General features: G+C 35.9%; 1 protein-coding gene across 1 annotated transcript in view; it reads right to left on the bottom strand.

Moving 5' to 3' along the window:
- Window positions 1-4,619: 4,619 nt before the first annotated feature.
- Window positions 4,620-18,006, bottom strand: part of LOC137258518 (fatty acid 2-hydroxylase-like) — a 41,005-nt gene continuing 27,618 nt past the window's right edge. Inside the window, exon 6 of the mRNA XM_067796221.1 lies at window positions 4,620-17,519. Within this exon, the coding sequence (XP_067652322.1) occupies window positions 17,461-17,519 (59 nt within the window). The 3' untranslated portion in view covers window positions 4,620-17,460. The remainder of the gene's footprint in view (window positions 17,520-18,006) is intronic.

The raw sequence follows: 18,006 nt of genomic DNA, 5'->3' as shown, positions 1-18,006 counted from the left end.
GATCATTGGATTTTCTGGTCGAGACTCGAATATTTATAGACGCAATAAAGATTGAACATGGCTGAGTTCAGCGTTACACAACCGACCAACCGCAAGTATTTATAATCTGTTTGCAGTGAAACCGTACCGATGAATTTCACTTTAAACAATAACGTAAATCAAATGAAGTGACATTAGGACTGCGAATCCGCAAAATTTTACCTCGCCAATTGAAATTTAAATCTCAGAATTTTATTCATCTTAGATAAAAGTTGTTCAACAAACGATCATACATTCAAACCGCTATTAATGATTTGTATTACAAGGGGGTAAACACAGTGGTTGGAACAGCGAAACAAATGCACGTGCGTTACGTGATGAGCGTTAACTTAGACCATCCCAACTTTTTCTCGGTATTGGTTTAATGTGCATACCTACCTACTAAAACAATCCAACAATAGTTATTTGAATCTATGATCGTTGTAAACAACTTTTATCCGAAGTTCAATACAATTTTGAGATTTAAATTCTCAGTTGGCAAGGTAACACTATGACGATTCCCAGTTTTAATTTCACTTTTTTCGATTTACGTTTTTGTTGAAAGTGAAATGCATCGGTACGTTTTCTCCACAAACAGACCATGAATACAACGTGAGACGAAATACAGCTCTTTAAAGCTAAATGTCTGACACGCTGCAACAATCGATACCAATGTGGATCACAAAGATTGGACTCACACATTGTAATTTTGATGATCATATACTATGACAATGCACAGCTGTAAACTATATCAACATTCGATCTCGCTTCAGTGTAACAGATGGGACCTATAATGGAGGACCAATAAATTATTTCATTATTCAGCATTTATTTCAATTGTAAATTGAAAAAGCGCATACAAGTGTCAAACTTGTTAGAGAGGCATACAGGAGCTGGAACAGCAAGGATTGGTTAAGAATATTTTTAATTACCGTGAGTGAGAGCGACGTTTCAGTGTAGGTTCTAACACTGTTCTCAAATAGGTGATGAAGACACATGTACAATGTGAATTATCCCCAACCCCGTTTTTATATTGTATTGGCATCTACAGTTAGAACGTTTTAGTGTTAATTACTAGTTTGAAATCTGTGATAAACTAGTTGTTTAACTGTCCTTCGCTGACAGTTTTTTAAATTTACCTGTACTTATTTATTACTTACAAAATTATTACTTGTTTGTAGTCACGATATGGCTGTAATATTGCCGATGCTACTTAAAACATTAACCCACTCACTCACTCACTCACTCACTCACTCACTCACTCATTCACTTACTCACTCACTCACTCGTGTACGGATTGTACAGTGTGCGTTTATAACTGTACAATTTGCTTACAATGAGCTTCACAAGTGGCGGTATACTTCATCACTGGCTTCAAGATCCAGTGTAAATGACTACAATTAATATCCAGATCTTAAGATATTATTCAACGCTTTCCAGGAGCATTATCGCTGTTTTACAACAGATCGATCCTCGTGTGAATATACAGTGGCAGCATCTGCTCAGGTTATGTATGAATATTCCTGAACCCGTCTCAAAAGGCCGTGTTTTTCTGGCCAAGACTCGATCGTGTATACTGCTGAAAGTGCTTGAATATTGCTTATAATTACTGCGAGAGAACAAAACATTGAACTAAGCCATACAACAAAGCACAGCCCTTTTAACCAAACAATGGTATATGGAGAGCCATATAACTTTATCCACTTCGTTACAACACCGTCACTTGGACCAGGGAGCCTATATAGAGCCTGTTATAGAGTATCCCTGCTTGGACACACGAAATCAGTGACATTGGCTTCCAGTCCCAAGCCCTAACGATCATATTTCCAGGGCCCACTTGCACAAAGCGATCTTAGCACTACAATGATTGTAACTCCCATTCTCCAGTATAGGCTTAAGATAGTTGTAGCGCTAAGATCGCTTTGTGCAAGTGGGCCCAGGTTTGCAAGCACCATGCCAATTACTGTTTGTTTCATTAAAATGATAAACACGTGAGGCTTGCATCATTTCCTACTTTAACTCCACATTAATTTGATGCATATTGTATTACCGTCGAAAACGACCGTAAACCAACTTACAATTCTATTGTCAGATCTTGGACCAAAGTGAGTGACTCTAGCAGTATTCCAGAGGCCACATACGATACTGACTTTGAGAAATACTACTTTTACGACAGAGATGGATTCCCGAAAATGTGTTAAACATAACTGTCGAGTTAGAACTTAACCCCCCGCTTTCATTGTGAATTAGAGCGAATTAATTGTGTGCTGGTGATTAGGTGCCTGACTCTGGGAGTGTTGGTTCAATTCCATGACAAAACCCAACCTTACTGGTCCTAGAATCTGTACTAGAGGGTGTAACTGCAAATACATACATATGCCTCCCTTTGGACGGTCATGCATTTCAGTGTGTTCTGCCGAGTATATTGGGTGTACTACTAAACCACCAACAGGACACTTTCTTGACATTCAGTTCTGACTGACATCTTCTGGTGCACTGCGCTGTTACCGTGGTCAGTTACTATTCAGACAGCGGCTCTGTCTGAAGCCCAACGTGATACTGGTTTCAGATGTTTACCATTTCAGTAGAACCAATGTTGGTATTGTGTCAGCGTGTCAGTTTGATATCTGGGGGAAGCCCAACGTGATATAGGTGTCAGATTTTTTACCATTTCAGTAGAACCAATGGTCAGGTGGTATTGTGTCAGCGTGTCCGTTTGATGCCGGAGGGAAGCCCAACGTGATACAGCTTTCAGCTGCTTACCATTTTAGTGGAACCAGCGATCGGTCAGTTTGACGCACATTATATTTAGCAGTCTTAATTCAATAATAGAGGACCACAAAACTGAAAACAGAGCTTTATCTTCTAATTCAGACCAACGGTCAAGAATTTCTGTTGTGTTCAAAGGATGCAAATCTATAAAATAGCAGAGTCTCAGATAAGAAGGCTGCCACAGTAAACACTTCTATTTCTCCTTACTCACCCATATTCCCATAGATTGTGAATGAAACAACCAATTATGGCCGACAGCATGAGCAAAGACAGTGATGACAGGTCACTCATTGTGCTCACCCAAAGCCAGTATTTAATCAAATTCCCAGAAGCATTTAAAAATACCTTTGGCCCTTAGACCTAAAGCCAACTAAAAATCACTTGGACCCACAGAGTTTGTTTTCTGCAGGTCCCTTTGGCCACAGCTTTTTCATCCCCCAATAACCACGAGTATTACTGTTCAGAAAATATTATTCAGAATTTTCTATGTTAAATCTTGATCAGTAGCTGTTGTCTGAAGTGAACGACTATCACTTTCGAAGAAGCAATTTAGATTATTGAGGCATAATCTATAAATTCTTTAACTCAGTTTGTTAGTTGACCCGTATTTCGCTTGCAGGGAATTACTTAGATTGTAACTAACACATACAGCCTACACAATCTGATCAGGACCCACAACTCTTCATGGTCCTGGGTCCTTAGAGCCAGCAACCTTTCAGGGATAAGGGCAAACACTGACTTTCTGTGAAAAAAGACCAAATGGTGTCAGTGCTCTTCCATCAGGATAAAGAAAAAATGGTAATCAACCTTGCTGACTTTTTTTTTGATAATGGCAATTTCTTTCTTTCTGTTTTTTTTCTATTGGTTCCCAAGATCAAAATAGTACAGATATACAAGTACAAGGCTGTGATAAACACAGCTTAAAGTAATACAGTTACATAAAGTACAGATGAGATATTATTGTAATGATATTTTTACAAACATGCATGAGGCATTAATGTCACGTCAAGTACAGATCAATACTGTACGAGTCATTGAAGTATTGGGGCATGCAAGCTCCATTTATGATGAAAGTTGTTTATTTTATTTTTCGTTGATATATGATTTTCCACAAAGAATATTTCTTTTAGAGTTTTTATAATATAAAGTTAAATTTGGAAGCATATTTTTAATGTTGCATATGTGAATATGTCTCTTTGCAGCAAAGATGATGTGATTCAGAAGTTTATTTTCACCTTGAGCACCAAACCAAATCATGTTTTTAGATAATTCCAATGGATGTGGATAAAAATTGTTAAGCCAGTTTTTTAATTTTATCCAAAGGTTTGAGTCACCTGACATCCCCAGTATACATGACACAAACTCTTATTTACAATTTTGTGTAACCTTGCTGACATGGCTGATGCTTGGTTTCTCTAGATAAGTGAAGACTTTATACAAACTGTTGTCATCTTGATGGAATATAGCTGTGCACAGCCAAATTCAACAGACTTCTAACCGATTGGGACTTTGTATCTTGCACCTGTCCTTCCCTAACTTCAGACGGGGATAGTGAGTGAGCGAGTTTAGTTTCGCATCCCACTCAGCAATATTCCAGCTGTATGGCGGTGGTCTGTTAATAATTGAGCCTGGACAAGACAATCCAGTGATCAACAGCATGAGCATCAATCTGCACAATTGGGAACCGATGATATGCATCAACCAAGTTAGTGACCACCTGATCCCATTAGTCGCCTCTTACGATAAGCATGAACGCCTTTTATGGCAAGCATAGTCTTGAGACAGGGAAAGGAATCACATAAAAAACACCACAACCCAGATAACTGCAATGAGTTCTAGATAAAAGTTTATTGACAGTTGGCTGGTTGGATTACACAGGCAAATGCTGGAAACTACTGACATCCTCCTATAGCAGTAGCAGCAAGAAAGGACCGCAACAAGACAATTCCTGCTCCTGCTATACTCTCACATATATATACACAACGACACGTGCCATATTGATCAAATGTACAGTTGCTGGTATTAGATATGTACACATCTGGTGCATGCCTGCTTCATTACTCTCATACCATTCTGAATTGCTGGATGATACAGTCACTATAATATTTCAATGCTCCAGCTGTCAACTTAAATTGATGATTAGTTCTATGGAGCAGGAATAACCTGACATCGGGACATTTGTACAACCAAGTGTTTCAAAGAAATTCTTCACATCTTGCACAGAAAGTAGTATGATGGTGCCACTTTCTTGTTTTGTTTTTTGAAACCATTTCTCTAGACACATTCTGGGATGCAACAACACACTTTGGTGAATGTACTGTTTGTCAGACAACTAAGGGCGAATGATTCTTGGGTGATGAATTTTGAATGATTGATGCAAGTTGATATTCTTTTGAAAACTCCAAAATTATTTGCTAATGGCCTAGTCATTGAAATAACGTTTTAGAATTTTTGGCCATATCAATATATAATTTTTTTAAACAAAAGGCAAATAAGAAAAGAACTTTAAAGGAAAAAATTTTTTGTTTACTTACAAGATATACAAAAAGCCTATAAAATGAGACAGACAGACAATCAAATTTAAAAATAAACTGTATAATCAATCATTTTTGAGAGAGTATAAATTCAAAATGATTCAAAGATGTTGAAAAAATAGTCATATATCAAAAGAACCATGAAAAGTTGCTATACAAATTCAACATAATTGGATTGCACTGACAGATGTTCAAGCTATAAAGAAAGTCTAAAAACATTAATGTAACATGAATAATCTGAATGCTTCCACATAAAAGTGATGATTAGAACCTTACCAAAATGAGTTGCTAGGAAAACTGCATCAGTAGCTAGGAAAACAGCATCAGTACTGTGATGAAACTATTTTCAGCTTGAGTGTTACATGTTTTAAAGTGCATATGTTCTACTCATAACATTATAGACACACTTCTATATGCACACACGCTGGAATGGATTCAATCATTTGCATATGTCAGTGTTAATATCATCTGTTGTTTCACAAAAGAGTAACATGCAAAATAGTACTATAATTCTAAGTGTACCACACATTCATCATACCTACTACTGTGTAAGACGCTGTACATCGTCAGGAAAAACTACACATTTCATAAACCAGGGTATCATGTTCTTCAAAAGATAGGCTGAATCTATTTGCCACCAGTTTTGTTTTGTAAATGGTTCCAATAAACACTGCAAAAAAGAGATGTCCTATTCAAAAGTGTAATTATCATATCATTGAAACAATTGATGGTATATGACCAGTGCAGTTGCATACTGTTGAGAACCTGCAGTGGAATAAAGACTTCCACTTCTTGTTTCAGAAAACATATTCTCTTGTTGAAGTTTCATCAACTATACTTAATGACAGACCAATTTTATTTCTTGTTTTACAGATCCTCCGCTTGTATTTTACACTCAATGGGTTGAGACCATATATTTACAGCATGGAAATATAATAGCCTGCACTTTTGAAGACGACATGTACATTTTGTTCTCATAAGCATATTGAATGTTTCAAATCATTTGTCATTTCAACATGATTCATAGCCAGGAGGATTATAGAACTCTAAAAAAAACCCCACACCTTTGTGCCAGTACCTATCTAAGTGGGTCTACACATTTGTAACACCTGTTTGAAAACATAACATCCATCTGTAATGAACATCATGCTCTCATGTATACATGCAATAGACGTATATAATACTATTGTATATTTTCACTTTTACTCATATATGCACACTGACTGTCATCTGAAGAACGTCTGTGACACACATTCACTTTCTCAGTCTGTCTCTCTCTCTCACACACACACATGTATATTTAACATCTAACACAGTGTGTAGCTTAACAGCACACATAGCAATATTCTAGCAATACGAGTGCGGCCTGTATAAACATATGCCATGATATACGATGTATATTTCACACACAGACACACATATGTACACTAAATATACATGCAATTGTTTCACAGCAAATACCTCTCAATCATTCTCACATGTTTCATATTTCATGACAGTAGTTTACAAAAGACAAAGCAACAATAAGCTCCATGTCAAATATGATTACATAATAAATTACTTGAAAAATTACTACACCTTATCTCTAAGAGTGAGTGAGTGAGTGAAGTTTTATGCCACTCGTAGTCATATTCCAGCAATATCATGGCAGGAGACACCAGAAATGGGCTTCACATAATGTACCCATATGGGGAATCAAACCTGGGTCTTCCGCATGATGAGCGAACACTTAACCACTAGGCTACCCCACTGCCCTTCTTTAACTGTAAAAAACAAAAACATCCTAGCACATTTAGGCAGTTTGACATATTGTGCCAGATGTTCTAGGAAATTTCTTCATTTTCTTAAAGGAGTGTCTTGAAACAAGTCAGTCAATCAGTGAATTACTCTTCCCTCCCCGATCACCATGGAAACAAAAGACAGCAGAACATGGTATCGGTATATTCCAAGTCTGGTACAGCGCACACATATATGCATAGTGTGATAATGTACAATATCACATACAAGATAGATATACACATTGTATGTACATATGGAATACAATTTAACGATTATACACAATGAATACAATTGCCAACCATTACATACATGGAGCACAACTGTCAACCATTACATACACGGAGCACAAATTGTCAACCAATACATACATATAGAACACAAATATCTACCATTACATACATATGGAATACCATTTAATACAACTACAGATGTACCATACACAGTACTAAAGCTAGCAAGACAAAAGGGTGCAAGGCAAAATGCCTACGACTACATTCAAAATAGAACTACGAATGAACTTGCCAAAGCGGTTATAAGTTCTGTTAATCATTTACATGTTCTTGCAAGTCTATAAACATTTGTGTAACATTCTCCCATAATACTTCTTATAAAAATTTTAGCATATATCGCTGTGTTATTGAAAATGGTTTGAAAGATCAACATATTTTTCATTTTAATTTAACTGAGATCAAATAAAACAGAATCAAAACATCTGCAAGCACACAATGAACATAATATTTCTTTTTTTTTTTTGAAAATTGAAGATATGTGTATTTGTTTATAAAACTGAAGACATTTGGCAATCAAAATTGTTTACTTTTTTGAGCAGTGATCAATAGGGACAACCAAAGTCTGACACATGATATAGCTATGAAAACATTTAGAATTAAATAACTAGTCAACATCTACAATACTTCATTAGAAGGTGTACCATTTCTAGATACAAAACTACATAAAATATACAACATTAAGCATTAACATCTTAACTGAGCATTTCAAAAACCTTTTTCCACTGAACACCAAAGTAATCTCATAACATGTTACCTTACGGTCACTAGCCATGATGAATTCAGAATACTGCTGATACCAACAGTCAGAAGAAACATTAAATAATGTCTGAAATTTTTATCATGTACACCTAATGCAAAACCAATTCCCACTAGAATGCCTATTTAAATTGTATGCATACCTGTCTACAGTAGAAACAAATGTAATCATGGGCATTATCTGTTCCAAACAGTTTAAATTAAAAGTTTTGAAAAAAAAAAATAAATATAATAATAATAATTCAATGTTTTGCTTTATATTTCAGACTCTTTACTGTCAAAGTGCATCCTTTGGGAGTTAAATGAAAACTGGACTTGAACAGAAAGCTTTCAATATGCTGACATCAGCAGGAATAGATATACATTCATTTGAGACACAAAGCTTTAGACAAATAAATACTCATGGAAAAAATTAAGGGAACCCATGAAAGTACAAATGTTCTTGTATTTCCATATTTTCACCCACAGTCTAACACATACCTTGTGTAAGAAAACCTGGAAAAGAATAAAGGAACACTTGTATTTTCACATGTTCCCTTAATTGTTTCCATGGGTATATTTCAACAAGCGCCAATTGAGTTTGGAAAACATTATTTCATGGCAAAATGCAGAAAGCTATTGTCACGTGCAAAAGCAGCTTGAATAATAGAGCCATAGTCATGATATACTGACCACAGAATGAACAGGAACATCATGGGGTGATATGTAAATATCAGACAGTGTAGAGATAAAGCTATACATGTTTATCAACACGTGATGTATACATATAGAATCTATATATTTAACCCAATATATCAAGTAACAAGAAACAGACATTGATGAATACAAGATTGTGACAATTTAAAAACTCTTGTCTCTCTGGAAGCATGGAATTTGAGTTTTGGGACAATCCTCAAGAAATTTTTTTTTTTCAGGTTGCCATTTTTTTCATGTTAGATATACTGTAAAATATCCAAAAGAATTATGTTGTTTATAGAGGACAGAATGATGAGTACTGGCCATGACAGTTGGATCTCGCTGACTTGAAGTTACTCATAGCTGTCATTACTAGGCAAATATCACGTCTATAAACATGGATCATCTCCCCTTGGTCCCTTAGAACTTCAAGCAAACAAGAGGCAACAGAACATGGTTTGACCTCAGAACAATCTCCCAACAGAATGTTCTGGGCAAGACTGAAACTATGACACAGGAAAGATGCAACGTGTCCACAGTAAGAAACATGTTCTGTATTTCTGGGGATTATTTATGCTTAGTAGTCTCAAAACAGAAACCTCAGTAGTGTTTGTTGGTGAACAAGTTCATACCAGTCTTTTGATCTTTTGCTCTGTGAACGGAACCTATTTCAACATTTATTGTTATATCTGTTTCAGAGTGAAGCAGGTTTTCAACGTGTACAAAATCTGTGTGCAATGCATGGTTGTAATGTGCAATAGCAATGTGCAATCCATACTGAAGATAATGTGTAAAATAAACACTAGCACATGTTCAGTTTTAGATCTACTGATTCTGATCATGTGATTTTTGACAAGTACATGCTTATAGGTGGAAACACCTAGAAATCCATATTCAGATAGTCACATGTGTCTGACAATATTCACTGGAGCTACAACCAATCGTATCTTTGATTATTAACAAAATCTCCTTAGACCGTCTGCTTCCATCATCCTTGCACAAGCAATCTAAGCTAAGATCATAACTACCATAATTTAATATGGGTTAATGATAGCTCAATGCTAAGATTGTTCTGTGTAAGAGGATACTGATCTTATGAAGACTATTTGACGCTGTTCTGGATTGAATTCACAACACATCGATATCAAGCTACAGTACAACTTATCTGTCCTGTGAACCAATAAAAATACGGGGATTCCATCGCAATGGCTACAACTCTAACATAAACTACAGAACAGAGCTTTGGAATGAAGTCGTAATCCAAATTCTTCTTTAATCCCAAAATATGGATACAATTTTACTGAAAACCATACTGACAACACTGTCAGAGTCATTGATGCAATATATGTATATGCATACGCAGTAAGCAGTTATGATCATGAATGAATGCAGAGAGAAACATTTTGCACGAGAAGCAAAATTTAAATGCCACACTTTATTATGCTGACAGACCAAAGCAAGGCCTTGACTTCAAACAGCAATGCATCAACACACAACAAGGCCTTGACATCGAACAACAAGGCCTTGACATCGAACAACAAGGCCTTGACATCCAAGAGCAATGCCTTGACTTCCAACATCCAACAACAGACCTTGATACCCCAACAAGGCCTCAAAGCCCAATAGCAAAGGTCTTACTTACATCCATCAGTCTGGCCTTAACAGCCACAGCAAAGCCTCAACACACAATAATAGTGACTCAACAGCAGCACCTGGACACACAACAGCCAGAAGTTGACACATGTGCACACATGCCAGCACACACACGTGCACACACAAATACATGCATACATAAAGCGATCACAAAATCCTCACAGAGACAAACACATTCAAAAACATAAGAAAACAATGAAAAAAAATATGAAATAAATACACCAAAAACAATGGTGAGAACTGCAGAATGGGATGTAATGACTGTCTTAAAAACACGTAGACCAATAAATAACAAGGAAGAATGCCTTGTCACAACCATGCAATCATTTGTATCTTACCTCACACATGAATGTCACTATTCTCTTATTTTCAATGTACCCCGCTTACAGGCGATGTATTATTTTCAGTGTACACCGCTGGGAATTCTGAACTCTTCTGGTGCTTCATGGTAGTACTTCTTTGTCTCGAATAACACTGAATCACGCATCAAGCACGGAAATTACAAATATTTTGCAATTGAAAATCGATGGAAAGGGAGATAACTCTAAATCTGTTTACCTTGTGTCGTCTGCAAAATGGCGATTCGCCTCGCATTCAACAGAAGTACTTGAAACAGTTCAAAATTAAAATTCAGGTGTTTGGTAAGATAAATACGTTGTTCAGTGGTCCCTCAGGGTCCATGGGCTAATGTGCTTTCTCTACCCTGCGGGTTCGGGGAACATAGACAAACCTCAAGGGTACATGAGGCAATGGGCCCCTCGTGACCAGTAAACAACTTATGATATACCACATGTACAATGATATGCATGTACAATGATATATGTTATATCACAAACAGCTGCAGCACAACATGTCCAAAATAAACACCTCCTGTAATATGTAATCAGAATCATTTTCATTTTAACTCCATCCATTACATTTGCTATGCAATGGTTACTATAGCAACAAGTAAAAACTCATTACAATTCCATGCATTGGATAACAAATCCTCCAGGACCCATTAGCCTCCATGTAACTATAAGCACCTTACAGTTAGCAAAACCCTTGGAATCTTGACACACCTCAGTAATGGACAACAGCCATCCATGAGACATTTAATGTAAAATACACAAAAATATATCGCCATCACTAAATACATGTTCAGCTGTGTACAAGTACACAGTTAAAATTTCAAACCATAATAGCACAGATCTCATAGCTGTCCTTTTCAAATCTCTTAGCCGTATTTGGTTGTTCTTTCTTTACGCATATTTTCTTTTTCATTTATCTCTAGAATACATGCATAAAAAATATATGCACTCTTCTGCAATACTCCATACATTACGTCTTGTTTATTGTGAATTACTACGCTAAAAAGAAATTAAAACTTTTAAGTAGAAATAATTACATTATTGCTGTGTTAATTACAATTCCAATTTTCAGACAGGCTGAACTGGTCAGGCGTTATTGCATTCATTTCCCAATTACGGTAAATCAGTGCGCAAAGCTCACTCAGGCGAACTTTCACCACTGTGTGTGGAATGGCTGAGACTTGATATAACTGAAGGCTATTTGAACTTTGCTCTCTGCTACTCTCCTTTGATTGGCTATTGACAGTCCAACAGACATCCACCAAGACTCATAGGAGAACTTAAAGAAAACTTTATATACGAACATGTTATTAAATAGCTAAGGCGTAAAACATAATCTGCACCCTTGAAAGACTTGTTTATTCCACAATTTATTTGGTCTGCAATATTTTTGAGTCCAATCCAATTCTTTCCAAAGTAAAACCCATACAAACTAACACGCAACTTGGTAACTATGGGAACAGAAGAAGCAACAACGCTGATATGATGTCAAGTATTTAAAGCATTGTTGGATAACGGCGCATCACAGGTCTGTCCTTTCGTTAATCAAGTTGGATGAATGACAAATAAATCCAAACATTTACAAAGTTGGAAGAACGTGTCAATAGATGAATAAAATGAGAGTGAGTGAGCGAGTTTGTTTTTACACTGCTTTTAGTAATATTCCAGCAAATATCATGGTGGAGGACACCATGTGGGGAAATGAACCCACGTCATCAGAGTGATGCAATAAAACAAGAAAACATGAAACCTGTCGCCGGTTACGCAACATGAAGAATGTGTCAACAGAATGGTTACTATTCTCAATGAAGGGTTTGCAAAATATACACAACCAATCACATAGGCAATTAGTTATGCCCACTCTAACGACAATTCAACATCTGCCTTCTTATGTTTATTTCATCAAATTTGTTCAAGCTTCGCCCCATGTCATTCCAAGACAGAAAGTGAGTGAGTATGGTTTTACGCTGCTTTTAGCCATATTCTAGCAATATCACGGTGGGGAATACCTGAAAACGGCTTCACTCATGGTACCCATATGGGGAATCGAACCCAGATCTTCAGCACGACGAGTGCACATTTTACCACTATGCTACCCCATCGCCCCTAACCCATGAAACGTAAACATAGGGGATTCCTGAAGTACTTGTAGTTGCTTGAACACCCTTTTGATTAATTTGTTAGGCATTCACAATTCCGAGAGACTATTTACATAAAATGAAGGCTATATTTCCTAGTATTACGCATCTTCCTTTATCAAGCGTTTCATATATCAATTTTCACATAATAAATACACATTATGAATTTGCCACAACAGCTTCATTTTGAGTCAGGTTTTGATAACAAGGCCAAAAATAGCTGTCCATACAAACAATGTCAAATAAAGTCTAATACAAGCAGCTTGGTAGCAGGCACACGATTTAGTGTGATACTGTCTCAAATACAGCAAAGTCTTGTAAAGTAAGAAATTCATGTATCAAGTTTTAAAAGATCAAAGTATATTTCTAATGGTTTTCTTGATCTGATTAAATAAAGAACATAATTTTGAACATAAAGGCTTCCTGACAGGTTAGCAATGGGGACAGTTCTATGGCTATACAACCTCTTTATTTGTAGTTAGAGAACCTGCTTGATAACAGTGTTAGTAGTAAACCAAAACATATCTATGATACAGAAGTTGCATAATCAGTGAAGTCTCCTCGTTCATCTCACCAACTTCTAGATGTCACTGAAGTTTTCTGATTGGTTGTTCATTTCAGTCCTAACAAAGTAATTCCGTACTACATTGGTGAGAAGAGACATGATGACTCTACATGAAGCAATGGCAGCAAATGCATTCATGGTATATATCTTAAATAGTGAATAATATAATGCCATGGACGGTCAAGCAGGATACCATAGGAACATCATATATATCTTAAGAAAGAGCAGCATGTTCTGGAACAAACACTCTGGCAAGAGTATGTATCACCCAGATACTGGCAAGAAGCCCCACGTAAAATTTCATGAGCTCTATATATAACACAGACAAAAAACCTGGGCCTTGATTTTCGAAGCTCTTTCAGTGGTAAGATAGTCCACAGTTAATGTTAATGTATGACACTTACGACTATCTCAGTGCTAAGAGAGCTACGAAAATCTAGCTCCTGCATTATTACTGTGATCACGGCAATCTAGTACATAGAGTAATGACACTCTTGTATCCATGGCAACAGGAAGATAGATTTTCGGTGGCATCATGGGATTGAGCAAATGGGAAACCTGAAGGTAACTGCAGGTATAGATAACATGGATTCTCTATACTTTTTCCTCAAGAAGCATATATTACTTAACAAAAAGGTATATTTTGGGGAAATATTCATGAAATTCATTGCTTAGGCCTCATGAAAAATACTACACGCATGCTTGACCTTCCTTGCAAACAATGAGAGAAAAGAGCCTTGTATTATTAGCCACATACTGACATGCTTTGGGGAACTCGGACAACCAAACGGGGATTCCTGATTACAATAACCATATATATGAAAAAAAAAAAAAAAAATAATAATAATAAATAAATGTACTCAATAACATGAATAAGAGCAGACCAAAAAAAAAAAAAAAAAGGAAGAAAAGAAAAGAGTTTAATATTCCAGAGGAAAAAGGTAAATCTTAAAAAAAACCCAACCCATCAATATAATTAATTTAAATATTTAAATACCAATATTAAAACCCATTGTAAATTGCTTTTCATAAAAACAGTCCCACTAACCTAATACTTTCAGTGTGAAAAATAAAATAAATATTTATTCAAATCTCCTTTTTTAATCTTTTGACCTACTCACCTGGAATTTCGTAACAAAAGTCCATCAACAAAAAATGACACAAAAATCTTGTCTTGCTCAAGCTTACCCTACCGACTGGCCTTTACAACATACAGTTTTAAACAGATTAACAAAGATTAAAATTCTGTAAAACGAGAAAAAGCTGGTAACATCTCATTTTATATATTACATGACACTGCATATTGCTGCACATCCATTTGACACATATCAATAATAATACTTATCAGTGATACATTTGACACATATTCATAACAATACTTATCAATGACAATGTAAATAAAAAATTTGACACACATCTTTTCTTTATGAACACAGTCTATTTCAAGTCTAAGAAACAACGATCATGTAATTCACATCTTACAGGTAGTCAATCAACAACCAAATCACCAAAAACATATTTCCAACTATATTTACAAGACTTAAATTCAAAAGAAATTACCAATAAAACACAATCACAGGTCTCTGTTTTACAATTCCAGAATAAAATCATATTATATTATGCGCCTTGATCACCTATTACTATGTTTTATAAATACCTTTCCTGTCTACTGGTCTCCAGGAACTTCTTTGATTTCCAGACCCAATTCCATGCAGGGAATACAGCGGTACATCCAACATAAATCTGTGTTCAAGTATTTAAACCAACCTCAACTGCAAATGGACAGAATACACTGGCAAACCAAACAACCTGACTGTACCAAGACAGAAATAAACTGAAGTCATCCACATTCAATGACATCGACCGCCGATCAACAGAGGTCAAGGTTATTTCATCACCTCGGCATGATGAACTCACAAACCAACGCTAACCGCTTGCATGACTTGTATAAATATGTCCAAGCTCTTCAGCTCTGTACAGCATACTGGTCTCAACATGTCATCCTTTCAAATTCATCAAAGGCATTTAGAAGTTGGTGTAGTAACACAAGACAATCTTATGGATAATAAGTTTATGTTGTGATAAACAAATAACGAACTTGTTAGTAAAAAAAGAATCTGTCATCACATTGTTACTGTGTTTCCTAATTAACTTCTTGTTGTTTTTGTTGATTATTTATGGTCTAAATAATCCTGTTTACCACCTCACTCATACTTGCTTGATGACGACACAAAGATCTGTATTGAAACATGAAATCACCTGAATAAAGTTGCTAGTCCATAAAGTATCTCCTAATCAGATTCACCAACTTCTACATGTGCCACTCAAACAAGTTTTTCAAATATTAACATTAAATTTACCTTTGTGCTAAGTCATTTTTTTTAAACTTAAAGCCCTTTTGAAAAACGATTCCCATCATCCTTTCTCTCATAGCCTGAGACTAATCAAACACAAACACTTCAACACAGACTTATGCAGATTTGTTAATTCGCTTTGTGGAAACACAGCAATTTCAGCGCTTTACTTAATGCCAGAAGACTTAAAATTGAAGTACTAAGATCAAAAGGACCAATGCAGAGAGTCCATTTTCAACTCTCCTTGGTTGACTACGAAAAGGACATCTTAGGTAAACTAAGGACGGTACCATAAGAACTCCAGTGTGAGTCCTTTCTGTACCTTGAGCAGTTGACAGATTGGAGGATAAGCATTTCAACTTTCTTCTACACTGCAATATCTGTTAAAGACAAAACCAAATGAAACATCACCAAGGAATATTAATATAAGAAATAATGTCCAAAACATCACACCTATATAGGAAGTTTGGAAAATGTCTCTACTGTACAAACTCTGCAAAAATAGCTCTTCGGCAGAATATAAATATATGAAACTTCCGCAATACGAGCCACACAATTCTTCCAGCTACGTTCATAACATATTCAGCCCCACATCTGAACAATCACAGGCTCTCATAAAACTGCCATGAATCTGCTTATATGTGATAATATATACACTCACATTATATACACAAGAAGATGAGGATTTCTCTTGATTCTCATCACACTTAAGCATACAAAAACCTGACAATGTAAGATTCACAGAAAGGAGAGATTGTGTGACAATAAACTCATGACATGAGAAATTCAAATATCTGGAAAAAAATAAATAACTTTCAAGCACTGAAAAAGCCTGACAAAACCATGTGTACTGTAGACAAAGCTTTCATGCCTACAATGCGGACTGGTGCATTGAACCCATTCCATATGCACTGGTGCAAGGAAGATATGCATGTATAGGTACAAACAATATAGATGAACATACGGAGATATGAAGGTATATGCATCAATTATGTATCGCAAATCTTTCATAGATATCAGAATACGTTTCCATCATGCAATGTTATTTTAACAGGTCTGGTTGTGCAGATATATCATAATACCAAGTTTCATCAAATAAATTTGGAATCGGTCTCTGGTCATTTCACACTGAATGGAATTCTCACACAAAATCAAATATAACACTGTGCGCCCATGTGGATAATCTACAACTCATGATTATCATCATACTTAAATGTGCAATAACATTGTATATACCTTCTTAATAAGCAACTATTCTGCTGACATTATACTAATGATCATTACATTTTAAAGGTCTTAAGCATCAAAAAAGTACAAAAACATATCCAATTAAAACTAAGTGCAATAACACAGCTTTCACACAAAAAGCAAAATCCTCTGTTTAATACTTTTATAATTTTAGAATCTTGACTATATGAGTCATCACAGTTTTCCTAAGGCTATAAAGATGTCTGTTACAGTCTACACATAAAACACTGGCCGGATGACAGAACAGAAGGACTTCCTTTACACAGGTTGCTGGGATAGCGGCTGTTTCCTTCTATGTCTTCCACAGTCAAGCAATGAATGGCAAAGGTCACTCTGTTATGAGGGTATTGAATGGATAATCCCACAGTTTACTTGATATTCCAAAACCTGAAACAGATTAATAAAAGACGATAAATTAGTACTGTAATACTATACCACTCATGAGAAATACATAGAAGATATTATATCAGTGTCTTTGTCATATTATGTTTATGACATGAATGCCTAAATGATGGTATTTTCTGAGTGACAGCATGGGCCATACTGATATTTAGACATGAGTGTCATCTGATATGTGCACGAAAATGATATTTTGTTTGTTAATGAAGTTGTCAAATTGAGGAAAACAAACCAAAATCTACCATTGGTGCTGCATGTAGAATACATGAGTCTCGAAGGACCAGTGAACAATGTATTTATCTTACCTAACATCTCAAAGTTAATTTTGAAATGTTCGAAACATGGGTACAAAACTTTTTGTGGCCATCACTAGATTTTGCAGAAGACAAGAAAAACAGATTTTGAGTTATCTCCCTTCAATCAATTTGCATTTGCAAAACATTGGTAATCTCCAAACATCATACGTGATTCAATG

Source organism: Haliotis asinina, chromosome 12 (assembly GCF_037392515.1).
Source record: "Haliotis asinina isolate JCU_RB_2024 chromosome 12, JCU_Hal_asi_v2, whole genome shotgun sequence".
In the NCBI taxonomy this organism is placed as follows: Eukaryota; Metazoa; Mollusca; class Gastropoda; order Lepetellida; family Haliotidae; genus Haliotis; species Haliotis asinina.
The sequence above is the reverse complement of the archived record's forward strand: the minus strand, read 5'-3'. Positions and strand labels throughout refer to the sequence as shown.